At 42.3% G+C, this 16,733-nt stretch overlaps 2 protein-coding genes across 2 annotated transcripts in view; both read left to right on the top strand.

Moving 5' to 3' along the window:
* Positions 1–14,300, top strand: LOC127545692 (uncharacterized). The gene is made up of 12 exons (XM_051973133.1): positions 1–44; positions 847–916; positions 5,869–5,897; positions 7,199–7,220; positions 7,784–7,811; positions 8,002–8,086; positions 9,316–9,480; positions 10,340–10,545; positions 10,910–11,001; positions 12,631–12,761; positions 13,489–13,609; positions 14,296–14,300. The coding sequence occupies exons 2-12, from the start codon at positions 847–849 to the stop codon at positions 14,298–14,300; spliced, it is 954 nt and encodes a 317-aa protein (XP_051829093.1). The 5' UTR covers positions 1–44.
* LOC127543238 (mesothelin-like) overlaps positions 14,182–16,733 on the top strand; it is an 18,634-nt gene continuing 16,082 nt past the window's right edge. Inside the window, exons 1-5 of the mRNA XM_051969277.1 lie at positions 14,182–14,346; positions 14,917–15,132; positions 15,220–15,390; positions 15,682–15,831; positions 16,321–16,370. Coding sequence (XP_051825237.1) covers positions 15,040–15,132; positions 15,220–15,390; positions 15,682–15,831; positions 16,321–16,370 — 464 coding nt within the window. The 5' untranslated portion in view covers positions 14,182–14,346; positions 14,917–15,039. The remainder of the gene's footprint in view (positions 14,347–14,916; positions 15,133–15,219; positions 15,391–15,681; positions 15,832–16,320; positions 16,371–16,733) is intronic.

Here is a 16,733-nt window from a genome sequence, read left to right on the forward strand (position 1 = left end):
GGCTGCTGCTCAGGCTCCCAAAGCTCCAGGAGGGAACACCTCAGGTACGTGGGTAGATTGGCTCCTAGTTCTTCCCATCCCTGCTTTTTTTTTTTTTCCCCTATCTTATTCTTTTCCCAAATACTTCCAGGGGTTCTCCCTTTCTGGCCCCAATCCCAAACTCTTCCATTCTCCTTCTGGGGTGCCTTGAATTTTCCTTGATGCATGAATCCTAATCAGACAGCCTCTGCTTTTTCCATGGGCTGAAATTCCCCCAGTCCCCAGTACAAGACATTCTCCTATAGTCCAATTGGGAGGTCCTCTGGAGTGAGTCCTGTCTGCCCCCTCCCAAGGGAGCTAAGTGCTCTCAGAGAGACTGGGAAAAGATGGCTCCGTTAATAGACTATCCGTCACAGGTGACTGTGCAACTGTAGCATTTTGGAGGAAGATGTAGAGAAAACTTTGTAAGATAAGGAGCCAAGATTGTGTGGGATGAGGAGTTGTGCTGTTTCCCCCAGATTCTTGCGGATATGATGGGGGAGAATGAGAAGAGGGCCAATGAGTGGATGTTAAAGGTCTGGGTGTCTCCCTCCTGGTTCGATGCCCTTTGCTCGGTATTCAATCACTCTCTCACAGGGCAAGAGTGGGATCCTGTCTGTGCCTCACAGGATCCTCCCTATTTTTTCCCAGGATGAAGGTAGGATCCAGTCTCAGCTCCATAGAATTCCCCCATTATTCCTTCCAGATTTGCTCTCTGTTCCACTGAATCTCCTTGCTCCCATAGATCAGATCCTTTCCGTCTCAGAGATCCGATCCTACCTTCTTACTCCCTCCCTGTAGATCAGGTGGGCACTGTTCTCTCCCCAGATGGCCTCTCGACAAGCAATGAGCTCCCTTCTCGGTGGTCCAGGGGTCTTCCTTCTCTTCTTGGCATTGGGTGAGTATGGATGGACAGATGGACAAAGAGGGCCCATGGGACACCAACTCTGATTCTTTTTCTTGCTCACCTGAGGACAGGTGTTTTCTTGTCAGGAATTCCCTGAGGGAACATTTTCTTTGCCTACTCCTTGACCTCAGTAGATTTATGGTCTTAGGGACAAAATCACCCTACTCAATGTCATTCATGAGTAAACTGAGGCCCAGCTATCCTTTTCCAAATTCACCTAACAAATTTGTGAAGCCTTAAATGCAGATCTTTGTTATTTCAGGTCTGATAATTTCTCTATGTCCTTCTGGAGCTCGGTTTTATTTGTTAGTTACCAGCTTTCCTGGACAGAGCCTTAGGAAACCTGGGTTCTGATGCCTGGTTCAGCCATTAACTCACTGTGTAACCTTGGAAAAGTGATTTTCCCACTCTGAGGTGGTGATGGTGATATACCTGTATCTTAGCACTGTTGTGAAAATCCCAAGAAATTAATTAATAGAGGGGAAAGCCTAAAGTGATGTTTATTCATTATGATCACTAGAAGAACTGAACTCTCTTCTTAACTCTTCTTTTACAGAGTTTTCTCAAGTCCTGTAATGAGATTCCTTCACTCCTCCCACCCCCACCCTCAACCCAACCCCCAGTCAGACTATTAAGGACTTGGGCTAGCCCAGCCATAGTTAGGGATTTAGGGAAATCCTAAATTGAGCACCTAAGCACCCATAGAGTCTGGGCCCCTCCTTCATTCCCTGGGAGATGTTGGTTAGGAGGCCAACTAGACTGCAATAAGACTATTGGGATGTCCGACCCACGCCTTCTGCCCAGCTGAGCATTGAGATCTGGGTTCTAGAAGAATTTAGCCTCAAAGGGAGTCTGAATACTTAAGAATTAGGTTCATTCCATTCATGCTTCTGCTTGTGGCAGGATCACAGTCATCTTCCCATGATGGATAAGCTGGATGCACTCTCAGCCTCAGAGAATTAGGGGAGGGAGGAGCCTGGGTCATGAATTGGGGAATCACCTTCTTACCCCAGTTAGACTTAGATGAAGGAGCTTTAGAGACCACCTGGCCCTCTGGTTCAATTTTACATCAGCATCCTTTCCACTGCCAATCTGCCTCAAATAATCCCCAGCCAGATTTTACCCTGATTGCAAAATCTTGAAAGAGAACTATATTTGAGAATCCTGAGATTGGGTTCAAGTCACATGTTACAGTATCTTAAAGATGGAAGGGAACTTGGAACACAACTTGACCAACCTGTGTCAAGGCAAAAATCTTCAAATTTCAAAAAAGGAATCTTTTTTGGGGGGTGGGTGGGGGTGGAAAGCAATTGGAATTAAGTGACTTGCCCAGGTCACATAGCTACTAAGTGTCTGAAACCAGATTTGACCATAGGTCCTCCTAATTTCAGGACCAGTGTTCTATCTACTGTACTACCATAGTGCTTCTAGAAATCTTTTTAAAAATTGTTTTGGCATTTTTGTTCTTACATCACCTACATTTTCCCCCTTTATCCTTCTCTTTTCCCCTCCCAGACATCCATTCCATAAAACAACAACAACAAATTTTAAAGAAAAAAATGGAAGAGGGAAAAAATCAGTAAACCCAAACAATATACTGAAAAAAAAATATGACAATGCATGAAATATTCCACATCTGTAGATTCTCCCACCTTGGAGCAGAAATTTTCTCGACAGAATCTTGGATTAATAAGTAATTCAACTTCTTCTTGAATATATTCTGTGATAGGAACTCATTACCTCTAACCCAAGTCACTAAACCTTTGTTTACTTCTGTTTCCTCTTATGTAAAATGAAAGAGTTAGATGATTCCAAAGGCCCCTCCAGTTCTAAATCTATAATTCTATGAACCCTTTAATTAACTGAGTACAGTGATTTATTGCCTTCTTTACCCTCAATCTTTTCTTCTCCAGGGCTAAACATCCATCATATACATTTATATATGAGACATGGGTCATATCTGTATGAAAAATTATCATACTGCTTTATATTTAGTCCAGGCAATATCACTTACAAGCTATGTGTAGTCTTGGAAAGTGTACTTTACCTTCCTGAGACTCAGTTTTTCTAGGTTTGAATAAAGAAGGTTAGACTAAATAATCTTTAAGATCCCTTCCAGCTCTGACTCTCTATACATCTCTAGGATCTTTTAGAAGGGAGGTAAGAGGAGGGATTGGATTTTGAAATTGTGTCCTCAATGATTCCCTGCTTTTATACACTAAATACTCTTAGAGCCCTTTTGCCTCTTAAATGACAGCCACCTGCTATCTGGTCCCTGTGAGCAGAAAGCTTCAAGTCCCAGGAGGACTGCCTGGCTGGGATGCTTGGAGTGCAGAGTGAGAAACAGTATGGTGTAGCAGAGGGAGCCTTGGCTGGGGGTCTGCAGAGCTCTTCCCTTCACTTGCTGGAAGGTGATGTTAACAATGTGAGGCTGAAGTAGCTTTTATGGTATGGGCTATAGACTATGGGCTGGACCACTAGATGCTTCAGGATTCCTGGACAGGACAAGGAAGTGGTCTTCTAATAGTCTCAGTCGGATAATATTCCCCACCATCTTTATTCCCCACCCCCTCCATGAGGTATAGTCAATAAAGAGGCTGAATGGGCATTAGGACTCAAAACACAAATAAAGGGAAGCCTCTGTGCTCCTGTCAAGCTCCAGAATGATGAACACCTGAGCTGTTTTGGAGTATATGAAGGGCTGTCATGCAGATGGGACACTGGACTTGTTCTACGGGGTCCCTAAAGGCAGAACTGAAAGGAGTGGGTGGAGACTGCCAAGAAAATTTTCAGAAATGAGGAGATATTTCCTAAGAATTGGAGTTGCATAACATAGTATGGGCTGTCTCAAAAGGCAGGGAGTGCCACATCACTGAGGAGTCTTCAAGTAGAAGATAGACAACTTTTTTTTTTTTTTTAAAGGCAATTAGAGTTGAGTTACTTGCCCAGGGTCTCACAGCTAATAAGTGTCTGAGGTCAAATTTGAACACAGAGCTAGTGCTCTATCCATTGTACCACCAAGATAGCCATTTCTCAGGGGTTTTGTAGAATGGAATTCCTAATAGGATATGGATTAGACTAGATCAAAGCTTCTTAAACTGTGAGTTGTAACCAAATAACTGAATGTGAGAGTCATAAAATTATGATTTATCATCAGTGAATGTTTTATATACCTATTTCATATGCTTGTATACCCAGAGTCACATAAGAATTCCCAAGTAAAAAGGGGTCACTAGTGAGGAAAGTTTAACAGGCCCTGGACTAGATGAAATTTGAGTTCCCTTCCATTCTGAAATACAATAATTCTGTGACTTGAGTTTTTCTAGAGAAGACTGTTAATCTGAAGGAATGACATGTTAATAATAGGATGATTTTCACTTTTCTGGTGGAGGAATTATGAAGTAAGGAGGGTTCCTTGGAATGGGGACAGTGGAAATGGATGATTAGACCCCTCTGACTCCTTTGTGTGTTGGGAGGGTTACATCTGTAGAGAAAGCCCCATAGGGCCCTGTCCCAGTCACCCTATGCCCTTTCCCAGGAAACCTCTTCTCCAGAAGAAGATTGGTTCAGATATAATATAGTGTCAGAATCCTGCTCTACATACTGCCTTCCATCACTGCTCTTCCTTCCTTAGTATTCATATTGCTCTGGAAAGTGGGCATTAGGATCCTAGTCACAAGGCACCTCCCTCAAGCAGTCTCTTCCAGATCAGCACTCTATGTACAGTTTGGGCTCACATATATGTATATATACAGAGAGAGAGAGAGAATAAATCAATAATCAGCAGAAACAAGCATTTATTAACAGTTTACTAGGTGCCAGGCACTGTACTAAGGACTGGAAATATAAATATAAATGAAAAGAAATACAATCCCCAACCTTAAGGAGCTTACATTCTATTGAAGAAAAATAACATATATAAAAGAGCTGAAAAGGTAGGGGAACTTACTGGGGACATGGGAGCCAAGTTTGGAGAGTCAGAAACAGAACTGGAAGAAGAATGGAGGATGGCTGACCTGAGGCCCTTTCTTAAAATGAAGATTTTGGGAGGAATTCCCCAATGGGACAAGAGGGTCACAGGGGGAAAGGGGAGTGAGAAGGTGGCTGGGGCAAAGTGACAAAATATGGGACATTAACTAGAAGCAGGATCAAAGTTTAAAGAAAATAAAAAAGAAGTGATTTACAAAAGAAGGGAGGCCAAAAGCAGCTGGAGATGGGAGAAAGTGAGAGAAGGCTTCATGTAGAATGGAGTTCCTGAGCTGAATATTAAAAGAAGAGAGGGATTCCATGAGGTATGAGGAGAGCATTCCAGGCACAGGGTATGGCTACTTCAAAAGCATGGAGATGGAAAATAGATTTCCTATGTTGAACACAGAGAAGGCCAGTTTGACTGGATCAGAATGTGGGAAGGGGAGTAATATCTAATAAGACTGGAAAATTGAGTTAGGAAGAATTTTAAAAGCTAAACAGGGCTGGAGATACAGTGGAGTTCATATTGACCCTTCCTTTACCATTTCCCAACACCAGCTATCCCTCAGTGCCCATAAATAGGATGAACTATAGCCCTGGGCCTTTAAAACTCCAGGAGCTCCACAGCTTCTTTTTCTCTGAGTCTTCAATCAATCACAGCTGCTGACCATTCCTTGGCAAGGAAGAGTTCTAGAGATGCTGGCACTGTAGAATTCCCTGGAGCAGAATATTAGGAAAGAGGAGGACATAAAAGGGAGACAAAAAATGCTCAGAGAATAAGGGAGCAAGGGCGTAGGTATTGACTGGTCTCAGATCTTTGCCCTGCTTATGGGCAAATATGAGTGGGCTTATGAGTGGGCTCATGAGTTAGGCAGACCCAGACATAAGTCCAGACATATACTTCAGACATAGAGAGAAACTAGAACCAAGCTTTTTGTTTTCCTAATAGCCTTATTTCCAAATCTTTCTTCTAGGCTGCACCGCAGTTGCAGGAACCCAACTGGTAAGGCCCCTTTGGGACTCTTTTTGATGGAATTAGGTTCTCTTTGGCTAGAGAGGATTCCAGGTCCTTAGAGAAGGAGTTTCTAGGCACTGGACTCCAAAAAGGATTAAAAGGGTGATAAGCCTTTCTCTGTGTAGCTTTTAATTCATTTATTTATTTAGATTTTTTTTTGAAGTAGGTGAAAGAAGAGATTCTTTGCCTTAATTGCTGCCTAGCCTCAATCACTGAATGGGTGCTGCCTCAGTCAAACAAATATATTAAAGACCTCAGCTTAAAAAGACTAAGATGCCCCTTTCATCCAGGGCCATCTCTAGTCGATTTATCTATCTTGCCCCAGATGGTTCTGGAGGGGAAAAGGAGGCAGGTGACCTTGCACAGCCCTCCCTCATGTCAATCCAATTCACTTGCATGTCATAGGATCATCTCCCTGTTGTCATGGTCCTCTTTGAGAACAACAAACAAACAACAACAATAATTTAGTAGGTGGGAGGAGGCACTTGTACTAATAGACATACTTCCAAAGATCTAAGCAAGAGCAGTATGGTGTATAGTACAGTGGTGTTAAACTCAAATAGAAACAATTCATGAGGGCTGCATGTTAACTTAGAAAACCACAAATTAACATTAATTATCTATGTTGTATTGTATTTTTATTTATTTAATTAAATATTTACCAATTATATTTTTATCTGGTTTAGAATAGTGAAGTGGATAGAAAGACAGAAAAACCTGGCTTCATATCACATTTCAGATGTTTACTAATTATGTCACTTAACCTCTCTAATCTCAATGTTGTCAAATCAAGGACTTGAGCATCTCAAATCTCTCTTCTAGCTCTGAATTTATGATTTGTATATAAAGGGAATATAATGGGAAGAACCAGAGAATCAATTTACAAGTATTTATTAAGGGCCAACTCTGAACTAAGCACTGGAGATGAAAAAAAAAAATGAAAGTAAAACAAACAGTCCCTATCCTCAAGGAGTTTATAATCTAACTGGGAAAGACAGCATATATAGATATATTTTTAAAAAGCAGTTCTAGGTATATGGAATGGGAGAGGCACTAGCAGATGGAAGGTAAAAGGTGAGATAGAAGTTTATGCTTGAATTTGAGATTTGAAAGAAACTGGATTTTGAGAGACATAGGTGAGTAGATTCCAGACAAGCAGCACAGTTAATGCAAAGGTGTAGATAGGAAACATTAAGAAGACCAGTTTGACTGAACAGTAGGGTATGTATCAGGGAGTAATGTGTAGCAGAGTTGTGCTACATATGCTAATGATATGTTCCCTGTTACAGTGTACCACAGAATCTGTTGATGGTAAGTCTGCTTCTTTTTGTCCTACCCCTGAAGGCAAGCATTGGCTTTAGAGAGCTGCAGCATGACTGCAAAGTTTCAGTTAATAGAGAGCAAGAAAGAAGCATCTGTTTACCCTTCTATTCCCAAAGCAATTTGATTGCATAAAGCAAACAAATCAAGTGAAAACATCAAGTCCCAGAGGTCATTTCATCCAACTCCTACTTGAAACAGGAATCCCTTCTACAAAATCTTAGTAAGTGATAATCCAACCTCTGCTTGGAGACCCCATATTTCCTGCCTCCAGAGATACCTCATTTTGCTTTTGAATAGTTCTAATTGTTAAGAAGATTGCATGACACTGAAACCTATCATTTGGTGACATCTACTCATTACTCAGGGGATGAGCAGAACATAATCTTGTCCCTCTTTCCCAGTACAATATTTAAGCCTTCTCTTTGTCAAAATAAGCATCCCCAATTCCATTAGCCAATGGATTCATGACATCGTCCTTCTCTCCTTCCTTCCTTTTCTTTGATGCTGAGGACATTAGTCATTAACATCAACCTGTTTATGTCTTTGAACAGAAGCCACTATCTGTTCCTTGGTGCAGAGGTGAGTGTCTGGATTTATTCAGAGAGTTCCATTTAGAAAATATGGTCTTGCACTCTTAAATTATACACACTGAACCTTGGGCATTCGCTACTGCAGTCTTCTTACTGGGCTGAATCGGGGGAAAGAAGGGCAATGTTGTATGTGGCTATGGGATGACAGACCTGACTGAAACCTTCCCTTCATTCTGCAGCATCAGTAAAGAGGAAGTCAGGATAGTCTTCAGTGGGAACCATTACCCCTGCCAGCTGACGTTTGCCCAGTATGCCTGCATTCCGGTGAGGATCTAATTTTGCCTGTATGACTGAAATCCTATAGCGAGCCAAAAAGCCTCATTATGAACAATACGTTTCAATATTTCTTCCCCTTCTTCTTTCTAGCTTTTCCCTAGAACTTCATATGGTTTTTTTGGCCATAGCCTGGGCTATACTAATAAATCATTATGTAACCTTTTTCTTTCTGCTAAATAAAGGGATCATTGATTCCCCTTCATTATATATGTAGGGAAACTGAGGTCCAAAGAAGGAAATGGCTTGTCCAAGTTTTTTTTTTTTAATAACTTTTTATTGATAGAACCCATGCCAGGGTAATTTTTTACAGCATTATCCATTGCACTCACTTCTGTTCCGATTTTTCCCCTCCCTCCTTCTACCCCCTCCCCCAGATGGCAAGCAGTCCTTTACATGTTGAATAGGTTACAATATATCCTAGATACAATATGTGTGTGCAGAACCAAACAGTTTTCTTGTTGCACAGAGAGAATTGGATTCAGAAGGTATAAATAATCTGGGAAGTAAAACAGAAATGCAAGCAGTTTATATTCATTTCCCAGTGTTCTTTCTTTGGGTGTAGCTGCTTCTGTCCATCTTTGATCAATTGAAAGTGAATTATCTCTCTTTATCGAAGAGATCCACTTCCATCAGAATACATCCTCAAACAGTATCATTGTTGAGCTATATAATGGTCTCCTGGTTCTGCTCATTTCACTTAGCATCAGTTCATGTAAGTCTCGCCAGTCCTCTCTGTATTCATCCTGCTGGTCATTCCTTACAGAACAATAATATTCCATAACGTTCATATACCACAATTTACTCAACCATTCTCCAATTGATGGACCAAGTTTTTAAGACCTGAGTTCATCCCCCAGTTTCTGAGATTGGAAAAAGCTCTATGTACATTAAAAGTTAACAGTGTACTTTGTGTGTGAAGGTGATTCTTGAAGTCCCACCCTATCTCACTCCCAATCCCACAGCAATCAACAAAGGGAAATAGATATTTCTGTGTCCCTAAAAGTGGAAATGGGATGCATTGAATAATCTATACCCTCCTGTAGATGATAAAGGAGGGCATAGTGGAGGGGAAGATCAGAGGTCATTTTGGGGCTGAGATCAGACTTTAATCTGGGGCTAGAATCAGAAGTTAGTCTGGGGCCAGGTTTAGGTTCATTTTCGAGGTTCCAAGCTGGAGTGCAATTAGGTTATGAAGCTAAGGGATCTCTTTCTCTCAGAGGTCATGGCTCCAGGTCTGGAACAAAGATTTTCTGACCCTCCTATATCCTTGCCTTATGGCCAGTGGCCCCCCCAGTGCCCTGGACCCTGCGTACTCCATCCTGCTCTTCTCCAAAATTGACCTCCCTGTTCTTGAGACTGCGTTGAAGAAATTTTCCCAGCAGGTAGGTGGCACAGTGGGCTTCAGCCTTTGATGGGCAGCAAAAATCAGTTTTGGTGGTGGGAAACCATTGTTATAGTTAGGCTATGTGTCTTCTGTAAAAAATACCTGACTCCCTCATCTACTTAAGTCTGAAAGTAGAGAAGCAAAAAGGAAGATTTTTGAAGGCATGGAGGACCTTCTTCTGCAGGAGGATAGATAGGCTCACATTTCCTTAAGTCCAAAAGTATCTAGGAAAACCTACCTGGAGTAGGGCTGGAATTTTAAAGTCCCACAGAGAGAAATCAGTAATCATGTGCTTTTTAAAGATATGTCATTCTAACCTAGCAATAATTGCAACCTTTGGATTGCCATGCCATTTTTGCCTCTAATCTCATGTTATCTGCATGGTAGGAAATAGCTTTATCTAAATCCCTTCCCATCAAGGGGTGTGGTATAAACCCCACAATCTCTTAAGAATATTGTCCTTGTCCTACAGCCTCTAGGAATGGTCCCAGGCCCTTGGGTCCCATATGTGTATCCCATATGTAATCCTTGGATTCTCAGGTATGGTCATATTGCTTAGTAACTGTTGGTTGATAAATTGATTAATCCTTCCTGTGTAACTAAGATACTGTCATGGGAATCAGGAGTCCATCGTACAAGAGTCAGCTCTGTCCCTACTTAACTTTATGATTTTGGAAAAAGTTACTTCTCTCTGAACTTCTCTTTCCTCATCTTTAAAATAGAAATCATAATCAATGTCCTGCCAAGATTTCAGGGTTGTTTTGATGCTTAAATAGAATAAGGGATTTGAGAACACTTTATAAACCATCCAAATTGGATTTGACATAGTCATTGTTAATTTTTTTTCTCTCTTGCAGTCATCCTCTCAAACAGTTCTCTCAGACCAGTGGGCAGCAGTATTGTTCAATGGCCTGTGGATGAGACTGGGGCCAGCTTTCCAGGCCAGGGAAACCCAGGCCACACGGTCCCAGTTGCTGTCCTGGCTCCAGCCTTTCCTCCTGCACCCTGTAGCCTTTGACTGTCTCACTGCCCAAAACACATCCTGCCAGACTTTCCACAACCTGTGAGTGACCACCTGCTAAAGGAGTTTTTTTTGCTTTAGTCAATAAGCTTTCTTCTTGAGAATTCTGCTCCTACCTTAGACAGAAGTAGAACTGATAAAGAGTAGTTATAGGGAGATAAATGGATATAAGGAAAACCCACCTAGCAATAATTGCTATCCAACTGTGGGATTGGCGGCACTGAAGTGCAGAGAATGGGATGAGCTTCCAGTCACTGGGTCTGTTCAAGCAGACGACAGGTGACCTCCTTTCAAGAATGCTAAGGAAGGGATTTCTATACTTTGTAAGAGTTTGAACCAAATGGCCCCTAAGGTCTCTCTCAGTTCTTAGAATCCCCTAGTAAGTTTGACTTGCTCTTCTCCCTAGCATATCAGCCCTGAATGACATCTACTCAAGCCTGGAAGTGGAGAAGCAGAGGAAGATTTTTGAAGGCATGGAGTCCTTCCTTCTGCAGGAGGGTAGGCTAACATTTCCTTAAATCTGAAAGCACCTGGGGAAACCTACCTGGGACAGGGCTGGAATTTTATAATCCCAAAGAGAGAAGTCAGTAATCAAGTACTTTTTAAGGTATGTGCCTCTAGGAAGTCTTTTACACTTTATAGGTCTCAATTTTCCTCTCCTATAAAATAAAGAGTTTGAACTACATGACCTATAAATTCCCTTTGAATCCTGAAGTTCTAGATATATTCCAGGTACTATCCTTTATTAAGTATGGCATAATGAGAGAGTGTGAGACTAGAAGTCAGGGGACTCAGAGTAGCTAGATGGCTTGGTGGGTATAAGACTACTCCTGGAACCAGGAAAAACAGGAAAATCTGAGTTCAGTTCTAGACACCCGGCAAGTCACTTAACTTTGCTTGCCTTAATCCACTGGAGAAAGAATAGTACCTGGAATATATCTAGGATTTCAGGGTTCAAAGACAATTTAGAGGTCATGTAGTTCAATCTCTTTATTTTATAGGAGAGGAAAATTGAGACCTATTCCCCCATGCTTGCCAAGAAAACTGCATGGTCATTATGGTCCATGGGGTTACAAAGTCAGACATTACTGAACACAACCAGGGGCATCTCCAGTTGTCCTGATCTATATCTGGCCACTGAACCCAGATGGCTCTGGAAGGGAAAGTGAGGCAGGTGACCTTGCACAGCTCTCCCTCATTTTCAATCCAATTCACTTGCATTATTCCTGATGTCATGGTCCTCTTTGAGAATGTAAGGACAAATAGTAACAATATTATTGAATAACAAAATTCTCACAGCATCTTTAGAAAAGTTACTTAATCTCAGTTACTTTACCCAGCAAGAATATATAATATAAATATCTAATAATACAGTTAGGGTTTATGTCTACCAGAGGGAACAGATAATTAGCAATCCAAGTTCTTATGTTCAAATGCAATTTCTTTCCTTTTCTTGTCCTTAAGGAATTCTGGGTCCTTTGTGGACATTTGCAAACAATATATTTGCATTTCTAATGTATTTGGATTTCATAGATTGTCCTGAATTTACAAATATTTGAGTAAGACAGTGCCATTGACTAAAGTAAGAGAATTTATTTAAATAAGGGGTTAACTTTGAGCCTAGAGGAATAAACAGAAGCATAATAAATGACCTTACAAATTGTTTTCCTTTCTTTGGCCATTAGCTGTCCTTAACCATATATATTAATTAAATGTACCATCTTCTATATAATATTAGCATTTTATAAAGTCCAAAGTATTTCCCTTATCAGAATTCATTTTACAAATGAGGAGACTGAAATTTCTTGCCCAAGTTCATGTAATTATTAAGTGTCAAAGCTTGGGTCTAGAATCCAGGTCTCCCAGCTTCAAGTTCAGGTTTCTTTTTTCCAGTCCCATTGATTCCATCCCTAGGTATTCGAGAGACCCCACTGGCCCTGCTCTGCTTTACTTCCATGATGTATTGAGCACTGTGGTGGTAGCTTATCCTGAAGCTTCCTTCACCCAAGGCTCTTTTTTGACCAAAGGCAATGTCTGAGAGCAGAGCTGGGGTATGATGGGATGGGAAGGAAGGGAGGAGGATGGACACCTGATACCTAGGCCTTCTCTGCCTCCTTGTGTTGTCAGACTCTGGGTCCCACTGCCAGGATGAGGCTGTACCAGGCCTAAATTCATCATCCTGGTTGGCCAATTATCTGGGCTTCTTCCTGGAACGCGCCACTATAGAGGAACTCAAGAGATTGGTAGATGAACCCAAGGTAGGTGGAGAAGTTCTGGCACTAAGGTGTCCCCAGGTGAGTCTGAAGATCATAAAATGAGTCTATGAGCTCCTTTCCCATCTACCTCCTACAAAAGCCATTCCTCCTACTCTGGATTCTAGGGCTTAGGACAGCGTCTGACATATGGCAAACACTTAATAAATGCTTGTTGGCTGGCTATCCATTGAGACCTACCTTTTCTTCAAAAGCCAGTGAGCTCCAGCTCCTGATAACTAGGGGCTCTCCAAAGGCTCACTCCAGAGAGAGGGAGAGGGAGAAAAAGAGAAAGGGAGGGAGAGAAAGGGACAGAGGGTGTGAGGGAGAATGCACAATCTATTTTCAGACACAATCAGTTCCTTTTCTGTGTATGGAGAGATTTTTCATCACAAGTCCTTGAGAGTAATCATGGATCATTGTACTGCTGAGAATAGCAAAGTCATTTACAGCTGGTCATTCCAGAATACTGCTATTACTTAGTATACAGTACATTTCACTTTGTTTGAATTCATGGAGGACTTTCCAGACTGTTTTTTTCTGGATGCATCCTGCTCATCATTTCCCACGAAACAATAATACTCTATCACAAACACATATCATACTTTATGAAACCATTCCCCAATTGATGGACATCCCCATAATTTCCAATTTTTTGCCCTGGGAAGAGCTGCCACTTCATTTATCTTTCTTTATCCATAAGTTACTCTTCTCACAGCTACTTCTTTCTCAGCTCCAGATATTGGCAAGAGACCCTGCTGCCCTCCACCTGGTCAGCCAGCTCCACCTGATGCCAGACCTAGCCAGGTTTTACACAACTTTACTCACCTCCCCACCTAGTTTAACCTCCTCAGGTGAGATGGTTTTCCCTTGCTTCTCTATTAGCACTTTCATCCCTGGTCACTCTGGAGTGGGATAAATTGAGGAAAGGACTATGATATGTGATATGGAGAAGTTCTGAGTCTCTCTCCTTGATTCCCAAGAAGGCTGTTGTAGAATCCTGTATGGCCTTCGAAAAATCCATAGGTTCTTCCCCGAAGGTATTTTGTAAAATTAAAAGAATAAATAGACTTCTCCCCAATCCCTGGGTCACTGAAGATATAATTCTTTCTGGGCCAAGAAACATTGGTTTCTCCTCAATTTTCCTTTAAAACACCATCTTCTGCATGAAGCCTTTTCTGACCCTTCCCAGTAGCCTTCTTTCCAAACTACCTTATATTTGTCTACTTTGTATATATTTGAGTTTATTAATATTTATGTTGAATATATTTTTTACATGTACTTTTCATTTCTCCCATTAGCACTAACTCATTGAGAACAGGATTGTTTCATTCTTTGTATTTGCATCCCCAGGGCACTGATACAGTGCCACAAGGAGACTCTTAAAAATATATTTGCCTGATTACTTGATTCTCTCACTAGCATCCCAGACAACCTCATCTGTTACCTCAGTCCAGAGGCCTTGAGAAACACAAAGGTTGAAGATGCCCTGGCCCTGGCCCAGAGACTCAATAAGATTTGCTTTGACCCCCGTCTGCAGCTTGATGGAAACAAGTCAGTTCCTGAATCACCATCTTGGGAAGCTAAACAGGTGATGAGTGCCCTGAGGACTGTGTTTTCCTTGGGTGACCAGCCAGGGAGGATGGATTTTCCCTCTCTCTCTGGACTTGACCACTACCAAATTAGGTAATGTAGGCAAAAGGTCTGACAAACTTTAAAGCCAGGGGTCCTCAAACTTTTTAAATAGGGGACCAGTTCACTGTCCCTCAGACTGTTGGAGGGCCGGACTATAGTAAAAACAAAAACTTTGTTTTGTGGGCCTTTAAATAAAGAAACTTCATAGCCCTGGGTGAGGGGGATAAATGTCCTCAGCTGCTGCATCTGGCCTGCTGGCCATAGTTTGAGGACCTCTGCGACTAGATAAATGCCAATTATTGTTGGCCATGATCGTGCTGATGGTATTATCACTTCAGACCTATATTCAAAAAGGAGCCCAGTTTTGGATTATTCCACTATTTTCTTAATTAATTGAGACAGCTCTGCACGCATGACTTATTGATTTGGTGATTTTCAGATATTTACCTGTCCCAGGTGTGTCTGTTGGGGATATCATGGTTCAAGGCCTCAGCCCTGGGCCTTAGTTAAGACTTGACTCTTACAGGTGGCATCTGGGCTGCTGAGTAGCTTTGGGAACTTTTCAGAGGCCATCCTGCGCAGACTGGGTCAAACAGCTGTGGGGCTGTCGGTGCCACAGATTGAGGGGAAAATCAGTGGCCAGGACCTGATGGCTGCCCTGCCCACCCTGGCCCAGGTGAAGGGCTGGAGCATCGGGCAGGCCCGGGCCCTCATTCAAAAGCTCTTGGACTCTGGCTATGAGGTAACTAGGTCTAAGATACAAAGGAAGAAAAAAGGACGGGTAGCACGGGGCCCGTGATGTTATTTATGTCTGTCTCTCCCCATGTAGGTGTTAAGTGCCCAGAGTCTAGCAGCTCTGGGAAGCCTGGTGGCGGGTCTCAGTAGTACTTTGCTCCAGAGCCTGCCCCCCGACGTGGTCCTGGAAGCTGTGAAAGAACCAGAATTTGCTCAGCATCTTACCCATATCTCAGCCACGCTGAAAACTGCATTTGTGGAACAGGTGAGGCTCAGGCCCCCACTGGTGTAAGAGCTGTTACTTCTACTTGCCTGTAACAAAGAATATGGGACACAGAATGTAAGTTTTAGAATAGTAGGCTATAGAATATAGCTCTGTAGACTACGGAGCTGGGAGGGGATCTAGGCCATTTGGAAAATGAAGACAAGAAGGCATTAATGACTTTGTCCAAGCTATTGAGGCAGAGCCTGAAACAGAGCTCAGGTGTCCATAAAGCTCCAGCCCCAGCATCCCGGGCTCTGTCTAGCTTCTTTCCTTCCTGTGTTCTCTCACTAGCTGGCCCTGGCCGTCCCGAGTCCCACTGCCCTGGTACGGGCTGTGCCGGACACACTCACCAGTGGAATACCCAATGCAATGCTGGCCTTCGGCTCTGGTGACCACCCCAGATTGGATGACCTCAACAGCCAAAAATGGACCCGAGTACAGGTGACACATCTGGACCTCATCTACCTTGATCTCCCTCTGGACTTCTTGGCTCTTTAAAACTGGCTCGTGGGAAATTATCTGAGGTCCCGGAGCCTTCTCTGCTGCCATTTCCTCTATGGTGATCTGGATTCTCCAGAAGAATTATTAGGGGGTTTATGAGATATATTCTGAAGACACCGGTGGAATTATCTCACTTTTTTTTAAAGGGAAGCAACTATTTAACAAACATTTTTCAGCATCTCTTTATTCCCTATCTCCTGTGTCTCAATGAAATACCTTCCAAAACCCACAAATGCTACCCTATCCCCAGAAGCACCTAATAGTGACATCCTAAGGATTTGTCTGGCCAGTTTTTCTGAGGTTGCCTGGCATTGTGAATTGAATCTCACTTTTGGGGGACACATTTGTCAAGAAGATAGAGTTCCAGGTGGGGGCAGAGGGGGAGAGGATGGAGCATTTTGCTATAAGAAACTTTTTCTATTTCCCCAGGCAGCCATGTTTTTTGATGAAGTGGTAAAGAACGTGTCTGACTTTAATAGGTGAGTTCCCCATCCTCCCTAGGTCCTGGCCATGGCCGTGGGAGACCCTGGTAGGTGCTTATGAATTATTTGTTCTGCTCAAAAAATGGGGATTATTAGTATCATATGGATGAGTGAAATATTATTATGGTGAACACTGCTATCATCAGGTCTCACTATTTTGGTAGATGGGTCTATCTTACAAACTCATTCCTACCTTGGCTCCTGCCAACTTTTCTCCTAATCCAAACCCCTGGAATTCCTCTTCCCCTTTTTTTATCCATGAGATTTCATCAATCACAAGTTTAGATCACAAAAAATTCAGAGTTCTTCATTGGGCAACCAAAGATGGAAAACACACGCACAACACACATGACAAAGAAA

This window comes from Antechinus flavipes, chromosome 1 (assembly GCF_016432865.1).
Source record: "Antechinus flavipes isolate AdamAnt ecotype Samford, QLD, Australia chromosome 1, AdamAnt_v2, whole genome shotgun sequence".
NCBI classification, from domain to species: Eukaryota; Metazoa; Chordata; class Mammalia; order Dasyuromorphia; family Dasyuridae; genus Antechinus; species Antechinus flavipes.

Excerpts from the sequence above, each read along its gene's own strand:
- LOC127545692 (XM_051973133.1), top strand. The coding sequence starts at position 847 with ATGGCCTCTCGACAAGCAATGAGCTCCCTTCTCGGTGGTCCAGGGGTC. Across the intron at positions 917-5,868 it reads CCTTCTCTTCTTGGCATTGG|GCTGCACCGCAGTTGCAGGA; the intron begins GTGAGTATGGAT and ends TCTTTCTTCTAG. Across the intron at positions 5,898-7,198 it reads CAGTTGCAGGAACCCAACTG|TGTACCACAGAATCTGTTGA; the intron begins GTAAGGCCCCTT and ends TCCCTGTTACAG.